This window comes from Agelaius tricolor, unplaced genomic scaffold (genome assembly GCF_023055355.1).
Source record: "Agelaius tricolor isolate 1412-34295 unplaced genomic scaffold, bAgeTri1.0.p SCAF_2, whole genome shotgun sequence".
Classification (NCBI taxonomy): domain Eukaryota; kingdom Metazoa; phylum Chordata; class Aves; order Passeriformes; family Icteridae; genus Agelaius; species Agelaius tricolor.
Genome location: NW_027269262.1, coordinates 21,682,718 through 21,706,398, shown reverse-complemented (window position 1 = coordinate 21,706,398; position 23,681 = coordinate 21,682,718). Strand labels below are relative to the sequence as shown.

Here is a 23,681-nt window from a genome sequence, read left to right as displayed (position 1 = left end):
TTTATGGCAAAGAAAAGCACATTTGCATAGGCTTAATTTATCTTAGCAAGGATTGTTTTTACCTGATGTAATTGAGGTTGGGAGGACATGGAAGGGCAGAAAGGAGAAGGAAAAGGTGTAGTTTATATTGTCAAGAATGCTTTCTTCTTTTTTTAGTCTGTAGTGCAAACCTATCAGAAGACCTAATGGTGTGACATGAGCAAAGGTTCTTTAATCTAGACTTGACTTCAGTTTTTTCCTTCAGTGGTTAACATCCTTTTAACCTTCTTTGACGAGAGTTTTGAGAACCATTCTAAAACATGAAAACCCAAGTTAGGCTCAAAAAGAGCGCCCAAAGTATAACAAAAGTTTGGACTCAGTCTTGTTCCAAATAAACAAGATATTAAAGTAGGCTGCAAATGCAGAGCTTTAAGAGTTGTTAGACACCTGTCTCTTCTCTGCACCATGGAACTCCTAGCACATCAGAGACCAGACTTCTTCTGTTGTTTTCTGCTTAGTCTCAAGTTTCTTACAGGCCTTCTTGTCTGCATTTGTTAATCCTAGGCTGTATTGGGACACTATTCCACTACGACACTTGGCCATAGCTCACTTCTAAATCTTTCTATGCTGTTGCTTTTTCACAAATGATGATACACACTTGATGCATGAATTTTGGATGCCTGACTTCTTTAAGAATGGAGAGAAATGTTCTTTTTCTGTGCTTGGTCGCTTTCCACCTTCCTGCTGGATGTGTGGACTTGATGTTAAGTGTCTCTACCAGCAGTTAGAATTTCTTCAGCTCTAGTAGTACACATTTGAAAAGTCTTCTGTCCTTGACTGTAGTGATTTTTCCAGTATTGAAGTAGACCAGTTGGCATGTGGTGGATTAGGCATTTAGGCTGATCTTTATTCTAGATATGTATATAAAATACTAATTCTAAGTTTTGTGTCGAGGAGACATTTGAATAGACATAAATAAGGAGCTAAGGAATTTATTCACGGTTAAGTGGAAAATTATATAGAAATGTAACAAAATCTTTAGTAAGATTATATTGTGCTGCCTTTAAGAAAATAAGAAAGACAAGTACATCCCAGGGGCCTTTTTGTAATTTTGTTTTTATTAGTGGAGTGGTTTTAAAATGTAGTAACTGACTTTTCTTTCATTTAATCCTGTGAAACTAACTTATTTCTCCCCAGAACACATATACGAATGCAGATAAGCTCCTAGAAGCAGCAGAGCAGCTTGCTCAGACTGGGGAGTGTGACCCAGAGGAAATTTATCAAGCTGCCCATCAGCTTGAAGACCGGATACAGGATTTCGTCAGGCGTGTGGAGCAGCGCAAGATCCTGCTGGACATGTCTGTGTCCTTTCACACTCACGTTAAAGAGGTAAAACTTCCACTAATTGTGATGATAACTTCCAAGTCCTAAACCCAGTATTATCCAGTGTTGCTTTCATTGTTAGAACCTTGCCATAGGACACCATGAAAACCTGTGTTGTATGATGAGTTTTGGTTTGTAATTCACTGTGGATTGTGGGCTGGGGTAGCGTGTGGTTCTGCTTAAGGATTTTTAAAATTTGAGTTTATTTTGATTTTTTACTTTCAGAAGCAGCTTTTACCTCCTTTGCTGCACAGGTACACATGCTTCTTCAGTCACAGAGGAGGGAGAAAGGTTGTATCAGGGAACTGGTACAGCTAAAAGTCAGGATTGTGGAGGGAGATACTGTGCTCTTTTGGTTTTTTTATCCAACCAGCTCTCCTGCTGGACTTACCAGACCCATGATTGGACAGACATGGTTCAGGAGACCAAAATGTGTCACAGAAGTACAAGGCTACTTAAGGCAACCTTGTTGCCCCAAGAGACTTTGTTTATTTCTGTGTTTTGCACATCACACTTTCATCTGGTATATTGACAGTTCTTTGCAACCTAAAGATCTTGATAATGACAAGATCATGAGGTCATGATAATGACAAAGGTTTGCCTCATGTTTGCAATTTTTAGTCTTCTTCCAAGGTCACCAGGAAAAAGAAGATTCTGCCACACTAATTTTTTTCAGTAAGATTAGCTTTTTTGCTCCAATTCAAAATACAGAACATGAATTTATAAGCTCATGGGAGAAGGTGGGAACAGGCTTCAGCAAGATGTTTTGGCTTTTGACAATCTTAGGTTACTTGGTTTTGAGTTCATGTTAAATCTCCTCACTGTTCAAACTCAGTGAAAATATGAAAAGCTTCTGGATCACAGCATGTTCCAGTGTGCCTTCCTTCCTCACACTGTACATTGTGAAATGGTCTGTTTAGTGGCAAAGTATAGTATTCAAAGTAGCTTCTTCAGCAAAACCTCCTAGAGGATAAGAGTGGGAGTTTTTTATAAGTGAAACATCTGCTTTGCACTTGAAACAAAAGCACAAGGCAATTGGTCTTTGAAGAAGATCAGGACTGAATTACTTTTTAGCTTTAGACATGAGTACATAGCTCCCCCATCAGTTTTCTGCGAGATGGTTCTTTGCCAATACTCTCACAGGACACTGCTTGTTCAAACAAAATACAAATACTGTTTCTTAAACTATTCTTAGGGAGCAGCTTTTTTGTTTCACTTTCTCAAGCAAATAGTACTAGTCCTTATCTGTTAGGAAGCACAGGAGCAGTCAGCTGCTGAAATGTGTTCTTTTTTTCCCCATATATATATCTTCATTACCTGTTTCTCTTAGCATTAAAAACAACAGCTGGAATGGTATTTAAATAAAATACAGTTGGTTGTAGTGGTGAAAGACCAAGAGTGTAAAAGGATTTGCTTTCAAAAATGAAAAAAACCCTGAAAGGCAGACTGATATGTGAGTCACTGTTGAATAATTCTGGGAGGCCGATCCAGATGTGCTGGCACATTGCCACTGCTCCCCTAGATAATAATGTTTTATTGAAAAGAAAAAAATAGATATTCGGTATTTTGATTTATTTCTTTGGGAAAAAGGCTATTATTTTGAGTCTGTAAGCACACACAGCTGTTACTATGGAAGCCTCTTTGCAGTCCAGACTTTGGGGGAAAAGTACTATAGTGGCTAATGTTGATTTTTTTTTTTTTTTTTTTTTTTTTGGTTTTGTGATATGAATGACCTTTATACTTAGCAATGCGAATAAAAATTTGAATACTACCTATTTGTAAAGGATGTATTTTTATATGTTTGCAATCCACTTAAAAATACGAATGAGGGAGTGAGGCGCGGTGTTCATATTTAGTAGACTAGTCCTTGGTTCAGGTGCAAAGAAACAGCAAGCTCAAAGCTCTCCTGTGCTTTCTGTATTCTGATCTATTTTGAAGAGCATGTTGTTTGTTATCAAACATGCGTATGGAGTGCTGAGAAGGCATCACAAAGCAGATGGAAGATAAAAATGCCCTAACCTGAAAGCCATCCGTGCTTATTGGCAGGAGAATTGTGTTCCTCCTGCGGGATGTGGGAAGTTGCTGAATAAATTAGTGCATACCTGTAAGCAGCATAACCTTTCTGCTGTATTGTGGAGACATTAATGTGCACTTGTAGCTAGTGAAGAGAGGAGTTCTAGCAGTAGGATAATAGGTTAGTTGTTGAACCAGAAGGAGGTGCTTTAGTTGTTAAATAAAAAAATACCTTAAAAAGAGCACCAAAAAGCCCAACCACCAACCAGTCAACTCCCAAAACACAAAAAAACCCAAACAAAGGAAAACACCACCAATGTATTTTGCCCTTGAAATACTCAGGGTAAATTCTGTCTCTAGTATCTTTTATTCATATTTTTTCTGGTAAAAAACAAAGACATGAACAGTTAAATTCCTGTTTGTGTGTGACAGTTTGGAGGGAGCTGCAGAGCTTAGAAAAGCTGATTGTCTGAGTTATTGGCTGATTGAGATTTTGAAATCTGGCTCCGTATCCTTCTAGTCCCTCAATTTCTTTGAAGTAGGATGTTTCAGTATGTTTTATTATTTTCCCCAGAAATACTTCACGTTGAATGAATGCTTTTCATTTGGATGAGAGTATTCCATTACCACTTCTCCCCTGTAGATTTACATAACCTTTATACCTGATGCAGAATTTGCCTGCAATTTTTCTCCGCTTCTCTAGGAAGCAGCAGCCCTTCAGTGACTGCCCAGTACTCCCACTCTGTTCATGCTGAGTAAATCAGCACAGTTTCTGCTTTCAACAGTGTGCTTGCCATAAAAAGCTCTTCCTGAAAGTAACAGGACTTTTGCTGTCCTTATGCACAGAGCAGCTGTGTGCTATGTGTGCAGCAGCCTGTTGTGATGCACATGGAAAATACTGTCTGTCTTTAGCCTTTCCAGAAGTTTTGTAGTGAGGTAGTTACAAGCTGGTAGAGCTCCCTGTGGCTTGCAAATATCAAAAACCCAACATACAAGTTCTCAAACTCCTCACAGACTAGTTTCAACAGACAACATCTTTCAATGGGGAGAAAAAGGAGCTATTCAAAAATAACAGAAATACAGTGTTATGTAATGGTATCACTCATTTGCTTAGTGATGATCTAAGAAAATAAGTTGCTTGCTATTTGTAAATTGTGATCACATGCTGCTGTCTTATTATTAGTTTTAAAATTGTAAAGCTGTGAATATTGATTTTTGGCTCCCATGCATACAGTGACAAATTTCAATCTATAAGCCAGACTCTTCAGGGAAGTGATGTACTGAAGTTAAGCTGTGCACCAACAAGCTTTAAGAGTGTTTGGGATCATAAATACCCCTGTCAGGATCTTTGCATTGGAAGTACTATGTCTTGACAGATGCCTGGCCTGAGGATGGGTAAGATGCAACTGAACACCTGAAACAGACCATTGCAAGACAGTGGACCCCTTATGGCTTCTGTGCCTTTGGGCATTTTTTAAGATGGCAGGGGATGAGGTGAGAAAAAAATTGCAGAGGTAAACGATAACACTTAAAGATAGCATTAACAAATAAGCAGTTATCAAAAAAGGTTGTGTGCATAGCATAGGAGCAGGAGTCTCAATAGTCTCTGCTGTGAAGCGTGGCACAGACTAGAGATGAACAGCATTTTGGTGTGAGTTCAAATTCTTCCATACACGGACATACACATGTGCACACACTCTCTCTCCAAAATGGCTCCCTCAGCATCTGTGAGTGGGAAGACTGAAATCCTTTCCAAGCCAGGTGTTTGTTGTAGTGCCAAAGTAGAGCAACAGATATTTTCCTAACTGAAGTCAAGTGTGGGAATGCAGATCAGGCTGACTGTATGTGGAAGAGAATGATCTCTTAAGAGCCTGTTGGTTTTTTGCATATAACCTTTTGTGTATATTCTGACAAGTTGATTATAAAATAGCTCAGAGCGCTTTTTATGTAAACACAGTATGCTTAATGGTGTTACTAGAAGACATGAGTCTACTTTTTTCATTCTTACTCAAACTAAACTTTGCTCCAGAATAGACTGAGGTTGAAACAAGGAGAAGGGAAGTGGAATTGGCTAGGTTTTCAGATACAAAGCCATCATTACCAAAGTAATGAAACAGTGGTCTATGCCAGCTTTGGAAGGAAGGTGGCGTCATTTTGAGGGTTCCAGTGCAAGGGAGGGCAGAGGAGGCCTGGCTCCGGCCACAGTGCTGCCCATTCATTCACATCTACCTATGAGGCATGTGCCTTTGATTCAAAAAAGCTTGTTGATAATAGTCTCACTTTGTCTCACAATTCACTGCTGGAAATACACTCTGCTCTGCATTGCCCAGTATGGGAGGTTGTCCATAGCACAGCTTTGCATTAATTTTATCTTGAAGTAGACCCTGAGATGGCAGCCCTGCTCCTTTGGTTGCATGTCCCTCCTGGGTATTTGATCTTTTTGTGCTGGTGATCTACAGGTTAAATTTGGATGTCACAAAAAAGGCTGCTTTCTCCTCTGCAGGCTGTTTCCAGCAGCAGAGCATCTCCTGCATGTCCCCATCTAAGTGTAAAGGCTTTATCTATTTGGCTCATGCATCTCTAATACTTTTATTGTGTCATTATAGCACAGCAGTGATCAATGTAACAGGTCTGGTAAAAGATATGAAGTGCATGAAGTGCATTCTGATCAGTATTTTGATACGCTGCTCATCTTGTGAGAGTTGTGGAGACACTTTTAAATCAATAATGAGAAACATTCTCAGTGGCTGCACACTCAAATGTGTAGTGGCTTACTGCTGGTAGGACTGGAATTCAGTTTGCCAGCACAGCTTTTCTTCTCTCTTGAGTTTTTTAATACTGGTAGCTTCTTTGCTTGGAAAAAGGATGAAATGTAAGTCCCAGTGTTACTGAAATAGCACAGAGTGCTTGACAAAAGTGAGGCAGAAGTCGGCCTTGATGCTTTATTAAGCTATGTATAGACATTTTTCTCTTGTTCAGTTAAGAAATAGGGCAAATGTTAACAGGGTAGTAGTAGTTGATGTAATTTTATGAACATGTGGGAAACTTGGTTTTGCTGCAAGGATGAATTTATTCGGAATCAGAAATTGATTCCTTTATAACCATAGGATAGATAGGGGTATTTGAAGCTTTTAAAGATAATTATATCTAATGAAAAAAAATTCAGGCATTTAACATCTTAAATGCCACTGAAAGGCCCTGGAGGATAAACCCCTGTGGTGTTTAACATCTTAAGGTTTTTGTTTTTAAAAAGGCACATTTTTTGTGCATATCCTCAAAGCCAAAGCTTTCAGGCAGACATACACACACTAGCCCCTTCCTATGCCCAGACATACTTGTTAGGGAGCACCATTGCAACATTTGGGCCTGTACAAATAATAGATCCTTCAACAACTGTGCCTGTGTTAATGCATATACTGCAGCACTGTGCTGGGGGACGAGGACAGAAAGAGGAATTTGCAGTTTTTACATGCAGAAACCACGTGCATTTCTTTGCCTGAGCCTGCTGAAAAGGCAGACTGCATATCCAAAAACCAGTATTATAAAAATGAAAAAATAACTTGTGAAAGAGTGTGATGGATGTTTTATCCTAATAAATAACTCTGTGCTCTTGGTTGAAGTATTTACTCAAAAACAATTGTTCTCTGTTTATATTCTGCAAAATACAGTAGGGTCTAATTTAACTGCAGTCTTTGAGGAGATTGCAGAGATGGGACTTAAATGGATAGAGGCCCATGATGGAAACACTGAAACTTCCAGGATGTTGCAGACAATTGAAATAATACCATCTCAGTGACTAATGGCATGCTCCCAAGAACTTAGGAAAGAGGTACTACAGGATGCAGGCTCACTCAAGCAGATGTTTCTCAGTCTGTGCTATATTTAGATCAAGAAAAAAAATCTGCTGAGTGAAACATTTGCCTGTCAGGGATTCAGAATTTTATTTCCCTCTCTAATTTTAATTCTGATAAGATGCAAAGAGCAGATGAAAAGAAAAGAACCTCTTTCTGTGACTGGATTGAGTTTTGTATGCAGTTTTTCTCACCGTATGTTAGAGCTGTCTTGCTGCTGGATAAAGTTCTTGCTGAGATCAGAGGATTTGATGGTTTGTTTAGGGAACTTCATGCTACTTCTTTTACAAAGAATAGGAAAAACATGACTGGAAGTTGCTCAAAAATTCACACCAAGAGAAAGTTAATAGTTTTTTAATGATGAGTTTGTGGGTTTTTTTCCCCACTGGATTTTTGTTGCCAAGCTCTCTTTTATGGAATAACGTGTTACTTCAGAAAGTCATTGCACTGTAAAATCTGTAATTCTGCACTGCTGAACATGTATGGGTAAGCTCTAGTCTCTGTTCACCCCCTGCTGTAAACTGTTTGCTTTCTTTTTGCTTTGCTGTGCAACCTTGTACAGTCTTCAACCTTAATTTTGTATCTGAAAACAAGGTAATTTATGTAATTTCCAGGGTTCATTCTGGTTTGAAAGCTGCAGAGAAGCCAGCTGGCTACTGCCACCCATTAAGAATTAAGCTTCTCTCAGTACACTGGATGAATTTCTATCCAGCTTTAGTAACATGACAGTTTTATTCATCTATGGTGGCTTTATCATAACTTTTGTTTATAAACACATAGATTATTTTGAGGGGAAGATTTTTGTCAGAAACTTACTTGGTGCATAAATGTAAAACGTTTATTTGGCAATGTATTAGAGTAACTTCTGCTATGGAAGTGTCACAGAGCTATTTATTCATTTCAATGGCTTAACTTGTTCCACTTTCAACAGCGTATGAATCACAGCTAGGCAAGTAATGCATACTAATTACTCTCCTTCTCTTTCTGCACTTTTCATAAAATGTTTTTGCTTCCCAAGCAGTGCGCAATTCAGCTCATGGGCTAGGCAAACACAAGGTATTTTTGAGCCCTTTGGTACCTTGGGGGCCAGATACACGTTTATAGTGATGCCATGCTGACCAGGCACTAAGCCAGTCAGCGTCACACTTGGTTGTGCTGGTGCCCATGTCCTTCTGCTGCTCAAGTCAGGTGGTGTTGCTTTGAGCTGGCTGTGCAGAGAGAAAGGTCTGCATGTCTGTCCTCTGTTGGCTTGGTCTCCAGCATCCAGGGTGAGCTCTCAGGGAATTATTCACATGCACAGTACCTCACCAGTCCAGCGCTTGTAGGCTCTGTTGCTTCTGCCAGATCTCCATCCAGTTACAGAAGTGGCTGAAGTGTAGAATAAGTGAAGAATAAGAAATGAAGAGGTGGGGTGTGTTCCTTGTAGAGGTCTGACACAGCCCAGCAGCAGAAGGCATGTTGTTAAAAAATGAAGTGGCTCTCAGACCTGTCTCTAGCTGCAGTACAGATACTTCTGAAGGACCCAGGGGGCAAATTTGATACAGTCTGAGAAACTCAAAATTATTAAATCACAGTTTCTCTGTAGTAAATATCTGTGTAAATTTGGCCTTTTGTAGGCAGCACAGTAAGCATGGAGTGTATGTAAGCATGTAGAGCCAGCAATGTCTTCCAGCCAGCACCAAGCGCATCGCAGAAAACAACAAAGTGTTGCTCTCAAATGTCTGTATTTGCACGGTTGCAAGCTGTACTGTACATACAGCTCGTTTGGAAGGTCTCTGACTCGATGCCCTATTTTTATGGCTCAGGCATAAACTTCACAAGCTAAGAGAGGAATAAATGCATGTCCTCTGGGCACTGAGTAAAATTTTCAGGCTGTATTTTTCGGCTTCTTGCTCTTAAGTTTCATTCATTTCCCAGTTAAAGTTGCATTCTGAAGTACACATTGGAAAAAAAAAAATTGGATTCTGCGTTGGGTTATGTTGGAATGAATGTTGACGAGTGCTTCTGACCCACTTGTAAAGTTCTATTGATTTGTGGTCCTTTTAATAAGAAAGACTGCTGTGCTGTGGTGTTTACAACTGTGGAGTTGCATTCAGGTTTGTGACAAGCATTGTCTTTGAAGCATATGAGTAGTCAGAATAACAGTGTGTATGAACACACAGAGCTGGTTTGGGGAGGAGGGGGTAGTAGATTTGTAGAAAAGAGTCTGGTTAAATCTCTTTAGTTCATCCCAGTTGTGAAAACTTAGCCTATAGCTTGGTTTACTCAAAACCTGCAGGAGGCATATAAAGCTATGTGGTGCCAAACCTGGCATTTGATTTTAAAACAAAGTTTCAAAGGAGCTAATTAATCAAGACCTGGAATCATTCACTGAGTTTTCTATTTTAATGTTTTAGTTAGGAAACCATTATGATTAAAACACACATATACAAACAGCAGCATGAAGTGGCTATTTCTCTAGGAAATGTTTAGCAAAGAAATAAAGAAAACATTCAAGTTTCTCTCTTTTGGATTTAAGCCAGTTTTGATTGCTTAGTTATGTATTTTAACAATGTTAACCTTTTAATTAGGTTCAAATGTCTCTAAAATTTTCAAAGGCAGAGATTAAAATGTTGTCAAAAGACCTTAATACTTTTGATCGGATCAGAGTTACTCTTTTGGGATAAAAAACAAAATCTTGTTCTTGGAATAGCAGCATTCGGGATGGGTTGGTAAAATAGACAGGAGGGACCGGGTTTGAGTGCTTCCTGTAAGAGCAGCTGTTCCAGTCTGATGTTGTTGCTGCTCATGGGAGTGTTGCAGGACACAGCCGTGCTGCTGCTGCTTTTTTCAGTTCCACAATAGATGGCTAATGGTTTGCTGATGAGTGACTTTCACAAAGAGCTTAGGATGCAACAGCTTCCATCATGATATTGTGGAAAAGAATACTGTAGGATTCTTCACGTGACCAGCAGTGATACCTGTCCAGCAAATGCCTAGGGATTTTTGTGTAAGCCATGGTGCATGGGCATTTTTGGGCAGGGATATGTGCACATGGGAAGCAGGGAGGAAGAATGTAGAATTAACTGGTAGAATTGCTTATGATGATTTTTGTTGTAATACCGTGAAACTGAAGCTGGGAGGGCAAACACCATCATGATAGAACAATAACTTCTCACATCTGATTGATTTGTCTCTGTATTTTGTTTTCTGAAATGCCCTTTCTTTTTCCTTTTTTCGAAGGCCACTGAAAAGTGTTATGTTGTCTGTGTGCAGTGTCAGCCTGGCAGTGCAAATTTGATGGTGGCTACAATACATCTCCCTTCCTTCCTTCCTTCCTTCCTCCCTTCTCTCAGTGTTACCATAGCATTTCTCTCCCAGGGACTCTCGCGCAGAACTGCAGATGGGATTCTCACTATGAACTCTGTGCTGCTCAGTCGGATACTCTCAGTTCTGTAGAAGCAAAATGGGGAAGAAAGGGTGACTTAGCAACACGGATAAAGCTTTCCTGGTATTTCCAAGAAGCGAAAACCTTTTTTGAAACAAAGGCTTGTCTTCATTAATATGAGGATGGGATTTTTCTATGAAGAAAAACAAATCCTCTTTCTTCCTGCCACCTCAGTCTGTTTTCTCTTGTCCACGGAGATGGATTCAGAATAGTTGACTGCCTGATCCTCAGGCTTATGTTTCTTGCTTTTTTTCCCTTTCCTTTAGCTGTGGACGTGGCTTGAAGAGCTGCAGAAAGAACTGCTCGATGATGTCTATGCTGAGTCTGTGGAGGCTGTCCAAGACCTGATTAAACGTTTTGGTCAACAGCAACAGACCACTCTGCAGGTTACAGTCAATGTCATAAAAGAAGGTGAAGATCTCATCCAGCAACTAAGGTAAGACAGATTTTTATTTAAATCTCCCCTGGTGTTTATCTGATATTCTGTGAGGTTCTTTCTGTTTTGAGGGTAGAGATGATGAGTACAAGATATGATATAAATAAAACTTGTAAATATTAGGACTACAGGGATCTCTCATGCTGTACTGATGGTCTCTAAACCTCTGTTTACAGGAAGCTCAGCTTATAAACACTGCTGCCACAAGAAGGAGATTTTGTTGACATAAGCTACCTTTTTGATAGAAGCAGTTGTCTGTTTTTGTAGTCTGACATGCAGGGCTCTCACTGCATTTTGAGTTCTGAGCAGCAGCCTTTTTATAAAGAGACACTTGAATTTGTTTTGCATACTGACAAGTAACTTCATTGTAGTAAAAGCCAAGTTTGTGGTCCATTTCATTCCAAAATGATCTGAATAAATAAATTTGGTTCCCAGCTGCTCTGGTACATGTCTCCTTTCCTACAGGAGATTAACAAATCTGAATTTGCAGGTTTTATACTCAGGTAAAATATTAAGTAATTATTTTTTAAATGAACTAATTTTGATTTTCTTTCCTTGCCAGGAAGATTCAGGAAAGTAAATAGTTATCATATGCTACTTCCTTTCCACAGTGGCAGCATTGTCTCTGGTTTTAAATTTTATCCTTCCTGTAAATAGAATGTCTTTAAGTGTTGAATTGGGAAAAAAAATGAAGGTAATTAATTTCCTAATGGTTTTTTTTGAGTACTAGAACATAATTTGACTTTTTATTTACAAAGATGTACCGACTTAACTTTCATGCATTATGGTTTGCAACAACTTCGTCTGAAGCAGGCTTATATCTTGTGCTCATATATATATAGTGTCCAAATTGTATGGGTTTTTTTTTCAATAATGCTCTTTTTTCTTCCCCCTCCCCTCTCTCTGCTTTGATTAGGGATTCTGCCATTTCTAGTAACAAGACCCCCCATAACAGCTCGATCAACCACATAGAGACAGTCCTGCAGCAGCTGGATGAGGCCCAGTCTCAGATGGAGGAGCTTTTCCAAGAACGCAAGATCAAACTGGAGCTGTTTCTGCAGCTCCGCATATTTGAAAGAGATGCAATAGATGTGAGTCTTTGCTCTCAGACTTCACTGCATGCATTTCTCCTCTTGTCTAGGAATGTTTGTGCTGACATTGTGTAGTTGCATTGGCATGTGGCTCAAATGGCTGATAGACTTAATTCTTACCTGAACTGAGGCTTTTGTCCTGTGTGTGAAAGTGTCAGAAGAGCTCAGTGCTCAGCAGAGCTGAGCTTTTGGATTTGCTCTTGGTGCATCTTTAAGAAAATGTTAGGTAAAATCATAAAGCATCAGTTACTTCATCTGCTAAGTTTAGCTTGAATATCAAACTACCTCGATATAGCTAGTATGCCTGCAGTTAATAAGAATAGGACTTGCAAGATGGTTTTGTACAAACCCTCTAAACTGATGCTTTGTAGTAACAACCCTCTTCTCTTCCTTTACCAATCAGCAATTTTCAGTTAGCAGCTGCAAGTGGTATTTGAAATTCTATCTTAATTACTGAGAATGTTCTATGTGCTGTCATTTTTAAAAAAAAAATCTTTTCCACCTCCAAAAATAATTCAATAGCAGTTGTAGTGCTTCACCCCTGCAAAACTTCAAGAAGTTTTGAGTCTGTCCAAACTTTGAAGGGGAGTTACAGCTTATCAGTTGAAAAGTTTCTGCTTGTATGTAGGAACATGTACACAAACAGACATGAAACTCCACAGGGAACTTAGGTTAGCAGAGTTGCTAACCTAAAAAAAAAACAAACCAAATTTCAGCTAAGTTCATATGACTTAATAAAATTACTAGTGCTGTACACAGTGACTGAAAAAAGTTGGTGCCTTATAAGGTTCAGGGTTATTCATTGGTAAATGATCTTGTTTGAGTGTATAATGACTTAGCTCAAAATTCTGAAAACCAGGAGTTAAATGATAAGTTTGTCCCTTTGCTTGTGTGTAGTAAAAGCTGCCACTGTTGGTTATGAACATCAAGGTAAAAGAGGCAGTCAGCAGAAAGCTTCTCAGGTTTTTAGTGATAGTGTCCCAGGTTTTTAGTGTTTTGATTTGGGTGTTTCTTCCCCTTCTGAAAGTCAGGATTTGATGTCATGGCTGAAGTCTGGTTTAGCTAAGCATACTGTTAGGGGCAGTGCAGAAATAGGCAGACACAGTTCCTTGATCCTTACCCACAGAGGAAGTGAGAGTGTGTGCTCCACAGTAATAACAACTTTGCTGTAGAGGAAGACTAAGAAGGGGGTTTTTTTTCAATTTTTCAATTCACACTGGTCTGCAGAGAGTTTTCTACTTTGACTATGTGGAAGTAGCTTTTCTTCTTTGATCATAAGAGACTAGCTATCTCACATATGCTTGCAATCTTTGCAGGAGTGATGAACAGTGCTTGATGTCTGAGGTGTTCTTAGAACACTTTTTTGAAGGAATGGGGCAGTGCATACCAAGAAAATTAATGGAAGAATTAGAATAAAGGTTTGAGTGAAGTTCACTATTAAGTTGATTGCTCTCTGTTGTAGGTTGCATAAGCTGGGATTCTACAGCAGCAAAAGGCTGGTTACAGGAGCCCTGCTTTGCAGGTGTGTTCTAGTTTTCAGTTCAGGACAGCATCTATATAGGTTGGAGTACTTCTGGTACTGCTACTTGGTGATGCCCATAGGATTTTGCATCAGAAAACTGCAAACCCTAACTCCATAGAATCATAGAATAGAATATACTGAGTTGGAAGGGACCCACAAAGGTCATCCAGTCCAACTCCTGACCCTGCACAGGACATCCCAAGAGTCACACCATGTGCCTGGAAGTGTTGCCCAAACACTTCTTGAACTCTGTCTTGAACACTGCTGCTGCTGTGACCACTTCCCTGGAGAGCCTGTTCCAGTGCCCAACCACCCTCTGGGTGAAGAACCTTTTCCTGATATCCTACATTAACCTTATCTAGCTCTGCTTCATGTTGTTTCCTTGAGTCCTATCACTGGTCACGAGAGTGAAGGTGTTGGTACCTGCCCTTTCACTTCCTCTCATGAGGATGTTGAAGACTGCCATGAGGTCTCCCCTCAGTCTCCTCTTCTCCAGGCTGAACAGACCAAGTGACCTCAGCTGCTCCTCATACAGCTTCCCCTCCAAAGCCTTCACCATCTTTGTAGCCCTCCTTAGGATTCTCTCTTATAGATTAGTGTCTTTTTTATATTGTAGTGCCCAAAACTGCACACACTTGACAGGTCTTGCTTTTTCTAAACCTGATGATGCTTGGCGTGCTTCACATTTTGCCATGTACAACATAAAGCAAAGCACCAGTTAGCTTGTTGAAAGAGTTGGTATAGTTTGTCTGCATAGCTTGGAAATAGAAATCACGCCTATTTTTGATTGATGGACAGTCCTTCAAAGAAGAAAATGGCCCTGGCTGCAGAGTGATTTCAGCAAAATGTTGATTGTTTTGCTGTCTCTGTACCATGTCCTCTCTGCTTCCTCAGCAGAACACGCTTCTCTTTTCCCTCTCCCTGAAGGCAGATGTCTGTTCGGAAACTTCCAGGAAGAAAATGTGGGGACTAGTTCCAGGTCAGTTGTTTTAAAGCTGAAGCTCAGCTGAAGTAACTTGATAATGAGGAGGAGCCAGATGCCAGCTAGGAATTTGCAGGCCTTGTTTTGACCTTTTCCTTCCTCCAGGATTTTGTGTGACTGGTCCAGTCAATTAAGACTCGGCTATAGGGACAGTTAATTCAGGGGAGCATCCTGTGAGGACAGCTTTTCTCAAAGACAAGTAGTGTTTCTAGCTTCTCTTACTGCTTGCAAAATTACACAGGCTAAAATGGAACTAAGGGCTCCCCTAGCACTGCAGGGTTATAGCCATGCAGCTGTTCTTCTGGGGACAGTGGTGAGATTTGCAGGCAGGGTTAATTCCCTTCTTCTCCTTACTCTTCCCTTATAATTTGCTGATAAAATACTTTGTTTCTTTACTGGTAAAATACTTTGCTTCTTTTGTCTTACAACTTTTCAGATACTCATGCTCTTCTGAAATGGGTATAACTGCAGTACTGCCTCTGTTTTGCCCCTTGGCTCTTGGCATATAAACCTGACCTTGTCTATCTTCAGCATGATTTTTAATGCCATTATTGGTGAGCTATTTGAAGGACTCCTTTGTAAATGCCTGTATTAACTGAAGGCAAGAATGAGCAAAATAATGTAGGTGAGGATGCCCTTGCTAGTGTGATTAGAAGCATGAGGAAGGTGTGTGTGAACCCAGTGGGAGGGTAACACTGGTGGCAAAGTACGCAGTCTGAAATGTGTTTGTCTCATCTGTGTCTGAGCATTTTTGCCTGTCTGTAACTTACATACCAGGGCTCTACACAGAGCATACCGCACACTTTTCAGCTCACAGCTTTATCTCAACTCTATTTTTGGACCATATTTACAAGATGCCTGTTAAATCACATTGCTGAAAAGATGAGGATGTAAAATGCTGGGGTATCATGTATCATGGAGACCTAGCTCCTCTCCCTTTCCCATTTTCCTTTTTTTTTTTTCCTCCTAAACATCCAATATTTACTGGCTCTTGATAAGCACTCAGTTGGTACCATGAATGGTAGACACTTCTGAGAAGAGACCTGTGGTTCTTTATTTCTTTCCCACTCAGTGTGAAAGCATCCCTTCCATATTATACCCTGCTTTGGTTCCTGTCAGCGTTTCCTTTACATTTAATAGAATGTAGTGATGTCAGGCAGCTCAAAATCTGCACCAGGAACTTCTTGAACACATGCTATGGTAAATTGTTAGCCTGTGTTTATGTTGGGTTGTCCATTTCCTGAGAGCAGTATGAATTTGTGATTCAGTTATTTTAGAATTCTATTAGTCATTTGTTCTGTTTGTTTAGTGCTGATTGCCTTGACAAAACTTTACAAGCAAAATGGGAGCCTGCTTGCTTTGAATGTGTTGTCTGTAAAGCAAAACTTTAGAGGAAGCACTGAAGAGTGTGGGCAGAGAGGGCTTAGTCAATGCTATTTCTGTATTAACTCTGCCTTCAGATTTGCACAGTGGGTGCAATGGCTGAAATAGACCACCTTGCACCACCTAATTACTCCTGATAAAACATGAGAATTACTGCCCTTGTTAGGAAACTTCTCTTTGATGGTCATTGACTACTTACCTTTTGAATCTGTGTGGAAACATGCTGACATTATTTATTTGAATCGTGGCTGGCCATCCTGATCGTTTGAAGGGGAAAGGAAATATATTGGTCTTGTTCAGAGTGTTTCAAACTGCTTTAAACAGTATGTGTGCCATGATCCTAAATATGGGGTTGGTTGTATGAAATAGCATGGGAAAACCTATAATTCTTCCTGGCTGTTTGTGGCTGTTCTTTGGAGGCATTATCAGTGAAACCTGTTGGTTGAGGCAACACACAGTTTTGACCCCCCTGAAACTAGTTGTTTTTCCTATCAAGTAAAGGGAATCTTAGGAGCTAGTGGCTACAATCTATTTCATGATTATAACAATACTGACACAGCCACAGCAGTGCCATATTGTGAGCTTGCTGTGTTTTTTACTTTATTCCCACTTAAATTCCCAGTAAAAGAGAAAAGCTTTATCATCTATTCTGAAGGGAGATGGACTGGCTTTCCTTTTAAAACAGTGTTATAAATGTGCTGTGTTGAATCTTAATCCTTTGTATGATGGTGTTTAGAAAGATGGTGTTTTAATAGTGGAGTTTTGCAACCTTTTTTAATGCTCAGATTTCTGTTTGACTGAGTCCAACTACAGATATTTCTTCAGGGTAACTTTTGAATGTTGATAACTGACCTGGATAAAAATAAGATGGTAAATCTGTTTTCTTAGAACTTCCCTAGTGCAATGGATGAAGAAATAAACATTAGATGACCTCCATTGCTTTTATTAATAAATGAACATGGAGTTTCAGAGAGAAGCTGGGAAGAGCAGAGCTGAGATGCACAAGAGCAGAAAAGAGAGGTAGCTGAAAGTAAGCAATTTCTCTGGCTGGACTGTCAGGAAAACCTGAAGTTTCTTTAAAATTTCAGATCACTTAAAGGAAAGTGAAGAGCAGAGGAAGGTGATGAGACATGTTGGGCATGGACCAAATAAAAAGGAAATGAAGGGAACTTGTTAACAATTTTTTGTGACGGGAAGCCTGGGTTTGTGTGTTTAGAAGGAAAACCACTCACAATGCTTAGAGACTGTGTGATGTATAGAGCACGTGGAAGATGAAAGGAGCTTCAAGCAATGGCTAAAAGCCTTGTCCTGTCTATCTTCCTGAATACTTTGGTCATTGACTTTTCTGTTTTCAGTGTTCCCCCTGGCACTTGAGTTTCTGCATGTTTTCACTTCAGCAGAGGTAGCTGAGTAGGTTTAGGGATTGCAAATAGCTACTTTAATTGTTTGGTATTTCCCATCATGACATGATGTAAAACTCAAATACTTAGTGATTCAAGTGGAATTTTTTTGCAGAACACCTTTAAAACAGGAAGTAACTCACTGGTGCCACAATGTTAATATTTATTGCTTCATGTGTCCATTTTTTTATGGCATCATGTGAGTGGAATGGAAAAAAGCCTTCACAAGAGATTGTAGCAAACTACAGGAACTTTATGCAAATGATTTAACTTTTCTAATCTCCCCAGTTCTGCTTTTTTTTTTTTTCTAGAAGGCCTGTTTTCCTGGAATTTCTCTTGTCATTTAACTGTCTCTTTAACTTAGGAGCTATTTCAGCTGCTTGAAAAGGGGTAGGGGCATCTTTCTTTTGCTGACAACAAATGACTTTGGTTAAATATTTATGCACTTAGATACCTGACTGCTAATGCCCATTAAGTCAGGTCCTCTTTTTGTTATGTCTTGCTGCATAAATAGATACTTTCTTCTCATTTAGTACCAGTCACATAAATTTGCCCTACTCCTGAAATTGTAGAACATTGGAACTAAGCCATACTTGGTTTTTGATACCTGTAATTTTGCTTTCCCAATGAGCTGCACTAGTTGATGCTAAAACTGTGCTGAAAATTTTGGAAAAAATTTGATTATTGGCTTGAGGGATTAATGTGTTAGACTTTTCAGAAGTAACTGATGCATCAAATCTGTACGAACTCAGCCCACTTTGATAATAAGGATTGCAAGTACTACATGTTAGCCTTAAAACCAGTTTTGTACCCTAATTAAAAGGAATATTTTATATTTCAGATAGGCTTTGCAGTATAATTTGGAAAGTACACTTATGTGGACAGACAAGGAGAATTTACTGTTGTGATACATGTGTTGAAAAACCCAAGAACTTTTTTAGCTACATTTCTTGGGAAATCCTGCAGTGAAGAATAAAATCCAGAATTAAAATGTGAAAACTGAAGTGTAGCTGAAGAATATCAGCAAGCAAATTTAGTTCTGTCATTGCAGTAATGTTGTAATAAAGTATGCTTTTTTGTTTTGCTGGATTCACTGAGTACCCAGTCTTTTGTGGTAAGTGCTTCTCAGTTGTCTGTCAGAACTCAAAGGTGCATGTGGCCTGATGCTTCCTGCCCACAGAAGGGTAAAGCTGGCTTTCTTGGAAAAGGGCTCAAGATTGGTATAATTGTAAGATCAGCTGGCTGTTGATGTGTGAATTATTATTGATGCACTCTGAAGAATTAAAAAGGTCCAGATCCACATTTTCCTTTAAAAGGGGAGATAAAAACATGTTAACTTCTTCTGTTTCACAAGTAAGTGTTGATGGAGTACCTTGAATAAGGCAGAGGCACATACCCATACTGTTGCATGCACTGGTTGAAGAACTGTAGCGGTTCTCAAAGAGCTTCTTTTGGATTGTTTGCCAAAATCTAAAATCCATGCTTAGATAGCCTGTGTCCTAACCATGTCTGATTTGATCAGTGATGTCAATCAACAACGAACAACTTGAGTTTCCTACCTCAATCATCAGTGCAACATTGGAAATAAACTGTTTTCTGTTGTGTAATGGGTAATTGAACATGGTCTCCTTCCTTTTCCCCCCAGATTATTTCAGACCTTGAGTCTTGGAATGATGAGCTCTCTCAGCAGATGAATGACTTTGACACTGAAGATCTTACAATAGCAGAACAGAGGCTCCAGCATCATGCAGACAAAGCCCTGACCATGAATAACTTGACCTTTGATGTCATCCACCAAGGGCAGGATCTGCTGCAGTATGTCAATGAAGTGCAGGCGTCTGGTAAGATGGCTCCTTTGTGCTATTCCAGGCTTTCTAAGAATTATCCAGTTGTCGCTCCATGGGATGTTGAAAATAACAGGGATGCTGGTTAACTGTAAACTGGGGACATGTGAACTCCTTTATACTCAAATTATTCAATGGTGTTCATAAGAACATACTGGCACATAAATGTCTTCAGAGTTGGTAGCACTTGAAGGCGTTTAGTTTTTAGAGAAAGGGATTTCACTCAGGATGTCTGTAAAATTAGACTAAATAAGGGAACGTTAGTTTTTTAGGTGGTCAGATCTATGCAGTCGAGCAAAGATTGTCAGCTTTCAAGTAATGCCTTCCTTTTTTGTTCCTTATGCCCCTGCCCTTTCATTTGATATTTTTCACTGTATATGATTGCTTAGGGTAAGTATCATACTTTAAAAACACCCCCCAGTTGCACTTCTTAAGAGTGCAAACCCCTATACTCATGTAGGCAAATCCTCCAAGAATTTGAGGATTGAATTTGGAGAAGGAACTAGGAAATCAGGTGTAGAGCAGTGGAAGCGGGCAGTTTGTCTCAGAAGCTTTGCGAGTCATTCCTGTCCGACCGTCCCGGCTGCAGGTGTGGAGCTGCTGTGCGACAGAGACGTGGACATGGCCACTCGCGTGCAGGACCTGCTGGAGTTCCTGCACGAGAAGCAGCAGGAGCTGGACGTGGCGGCCGAGCAGCACCGCAAGCACCTGGAGCAGTGCGTGCAGCTGCGGCACCTGCAGGCAGAGGTCAAACAGGTACGGCCACCCTGGCAGCCGCGCCCTCCTGGAGAGCTCTGCTCCCAAAAACACGCGCGGGAAAGCCCTCCTGCTGCATAAAGTCTTCGTTGGGAGCAGAGGAGGACTTGGGTCACTTGAGAAACTTCAGCTTCTCTTAACATTAAGTGAATTTTTTTAACTTGCATCACCACTCGATCTTGCTGTGTGGATCTAGAGCAGAAGTCCTATGGGATTAGCTGAGAGAGCTGGGGATGTTTAGCCTGGAGTAAAGGAATCTCAGGGGGGACCTTATCACTCTTGCAAGGAGGGTGTATCAAAGTAGGAGTTGGATTCTTTACCCAGGTAACAAGTGATAGGACAAAGAAGGAAAGTCCTCAAGTTGTGCCAGAGGAGGTTTAGATTAGATATTAGGAAAAATTTCTTCACTGAAGAGGTTTTTAATCACTGGAACAGGATTGATGGAGGTACCATTCCTGAAGATATTTAAAAGACATGTAGATGAGACACTGAGACACATGCTTTAGTGGTGGGCAGTGCTGTTGGACTCAGTCAAACAGATTTGATGGTTGTAGAGGTTTTTTCCAACCCAAGTTATTCTGATATTCTGTAGATACAAGTAAGGTATTTGAAGTATAGAGTGATTTGAGCTAATGTTATACCCATGCATTTACCATCTGTATGGTGATGAACAGCAGTGCTCAAAGGCCCTGCACACTGACCTAATACTTCTGGGTCTGTTGTTCAAAACATCTGCAAAAAGTAATAAAATAATATAGAAGAAAAACAGTTTTGCTTCTCCTGGCAATAAAGTAGCAAGTTTTGAGGTGTTTATCTGATACACACCTAAACCTTTGATGATTTGAGATGTGGGCTAAGCCACTGAAGTTGGTAGAAGTTTAAAAAAGAAAAAAGGCACTAGAAAAGGTAAGAGTTTATCTTGCTCACACTTGGCAGCATCACAGAAGTTTGCTATAGTCTGTTGTATTACTGTGGCCCATAATGAGACTGAATGACAACTCCCAAATTGCAAAGTAATATGAAAGGGGTCCCGCTAGGACTAGGAGAAGTGAATAGAAGGTTCCCAAAGTATTTTCAGGCAGTGGTTGGTTGCTCTACAGTAGCAGATGGAAAGTTTCTGTGTGGTCTTGAATTAAAGGAATGCAAAAAACTGATAGTTGTCTCCTGTCAGTGCAATATAGACATCAATCAAATACTTGATGTTCTATTTCAAGGCTTTGCATACTCTACTGAACTGTGCTGTATCTGCCTTAGCACTTACTCATCTTAGTAAGTGCAGATTGCAGATTCCTCCTTCCACCTGAGTAATGGTTGAGATAAAGTTGTTGCAGATCAGGATAGCTTCTGTACTCAGTTGCACTTTATCTTGAAGATGAAGGAAAAAAATGCACATCTGCAAAGGAAGGAAAAAATAAAAGAAATAATGCCAGCTGAGGCACTCTCATCCCTTTATGGTATGTCAGTGGGTTTGGGTGGGATGGGTTAGTAAGAAAAAAATTTGTTAATATCCATAATACTGAAATAGTACTCAGTAAAAGAACAGAATATAGCAGTTTGGTAATATTTCAAAGAGACACTAAATAGTTATTTATATTGCATACTCCCACAATAAAGTGAGTGCTTTGGTCCACTAGCTTTTTTGTATGCAATTTAAATGTTACAAAAAAGACACGTGTTTTAAACCTGTGTTTGAAACAAATGTTCTGTATTTTGGCAGAAACGGGCAGATGATGAACATCATGGATTTTAGAGGGATACCTCTATTGCACATAGTGATTACAAATCACACTATGTGATTTGTAGATCATTCTTTAAGAAGTTTCTAACTTTTTTGAACCACTGCTAGCCCTGACTGAAACTGAAGCTAAAATTTAGATTCTTAAGAAAGTACTGGAAAAGTTTATCTTATAATAAAGGTATAGGTAGTACATAAACATAGGCAGCTGTCTTTTCTTGGTAGACTGGGATTTGGAAGAAAAAAGCGTATTCTATTTTGTATTTCTAGAGCACACCTCTATCAAGTGGGATTTTATATTGAATTAAATGCCATAATATGTGTGACCTTTCAGACAATCATACATGAACATGTAGCTGAAAGAAAGTTTTGTGTATTACTTTTCCAGATTTTACTGTACAGATTCATCTGCAATACTTGCCCAGCCTGAGGCCTGAAAATTGAATGGAGCTCAATCTGAGTGTTAATATATTGTCTCATAGGATTTCTTTTGAGCCCTTTGGAATGCTTTGAGGATAATAACTCTTAGTTCTGAGATTGCAGTTGCCTTTTCATAAAACCACATCTGATTTATTTTTATTTTTATTAAACATGATTAAGGAAGCATGATCTTCTCCTGTCTCTTCTGCACTAGGAAAACTTTATAGGTCAGCAGGTCACAGTAGGTGCTTTACCTGAGTGTAAAATGAAGTGGTAAACCTCCTCTTCAGTCTGCTTTATTTGTGTTTTCTTGCCTGAAGCAGTGAACACATGGTTTTCTTGTTCAGTTACTGTGATTTTCTCTTAGATTTATTGTTGATGAACTGGGTGTAAGCATGTTTATTATGTAGATGGGATACTGTATCCATAGCAAGAATTCTAACAGTATTTCCATTTAAATTCTTCCTGCCAAAGCAACATTAATGCTCTTGTATTTTCACACACACACACACGCACGCGTGCACATGCGCACACACACATACATTTATATAAAATACATAAAAATATGTAGCTTGTCATGTGAAGAGGTTAGACTGGAACACTGCAGGAATTTAGACAAATACTTGTAAAGATTCTCTTCCATACTAGGTAGTAAAATCTTATGCTTAATGAATTTTTATCAAATAAGCACAGAGAGTAGATGAAAACATTCAGTATTGCTTCTTCCTTAACTCTTGTGCCAGTTCTACTTTGTGGCATTGAAGTTTTGTTTATCAAGCCTCAGGACTAGGAGGAAGCAGAAGAGCCAGAAGACAAACAGAGGTGTAAAGAAAACCTGCAAAGAATTTGCTTGTCAACTTGAAGTGTAATAGGTGCAGAAAGGGCAAAAGCAGCAAATTACAGTGTAGAAAAACCATGGAAGACAGGGGGAAGAGAATGCTGACTGAAATAAAAGAGACAGCTGTATGTGGGGAAAGCAACATGGAAAGGAAAATGTGAGCACTTTTTTACAGGTCAGGGACATATGAGTAGGTGGAGGCAGAGTAATATTTATGAGAATGTCTGTCTCATGCAGAACTCCAGCTGCATGTTTGCCAGACAAGCCTTCTTTATTAATCACCTAACATACAGCTGTTGGATTACTTACTGCTGCAATCACTCCCACCACTCACTGTATAGAGTGAATGCTTTGCTGTGCTGAAGGTCAAAATCCCTACCAAGATTCAAACCCAGTCCAGTTGGTTTCAGTGTGCTCATTAAGCCTTTTCAGTGCAGTGTTTTCTGCTGTTCTGATCATGGTGTATGTTCTTGGATATATAACTATGTATCCATATATGTACAGTGGTGTACAGATACTTCAGCCCTCAGGAGTACCTTAAGCTGCTTTGTGTTGTCACTGGCAAATCTTTTAGCTTGGTGCTTGAGCTCTGACTATCCCAAAATACTACTCAGGAAGGGT

At 39.6% G+C, this 23,681-nt stretch overlaps 1 protein-coding gene across 3 annotated transcripts in view; it reads left to right on the top strand.

Moving 5' to 3' along the window:
• The window catches only part of TRIO (trio Rho guanine nucleotide exchange factor), a 244,292-nt gene that overhangs the window by 110,955 nt on the left and 109,656 nt on the right, over positions 1-23,681 (top strand). For all 3 annotated transcript variants that reach the window (XM_071454088.1, XM_071454097.1, XM_071454106.1), the window contains exons 11-15: positions 1,177-1,368; positions 10,920-11,089; positions 12,006-12,180; positions 19,113-19,308; positions 19,901-20,067. In XM_071454088.1, the coding sequence (XP_071310189.1) occupies positions 1,177-1,368; positions 10,920-11,089; positions 12,006-12,180; positions 19,113-19,308; positions 19,901-20,067 (900 nt within the window). The remainder of the gene's footprint in view (positions 1-1,176; positions 1,369-10,919; positions 11,090-12,005; positions 12,181-19,112; positions 19,309-19,900; positions 20,068-23,681) is intronic.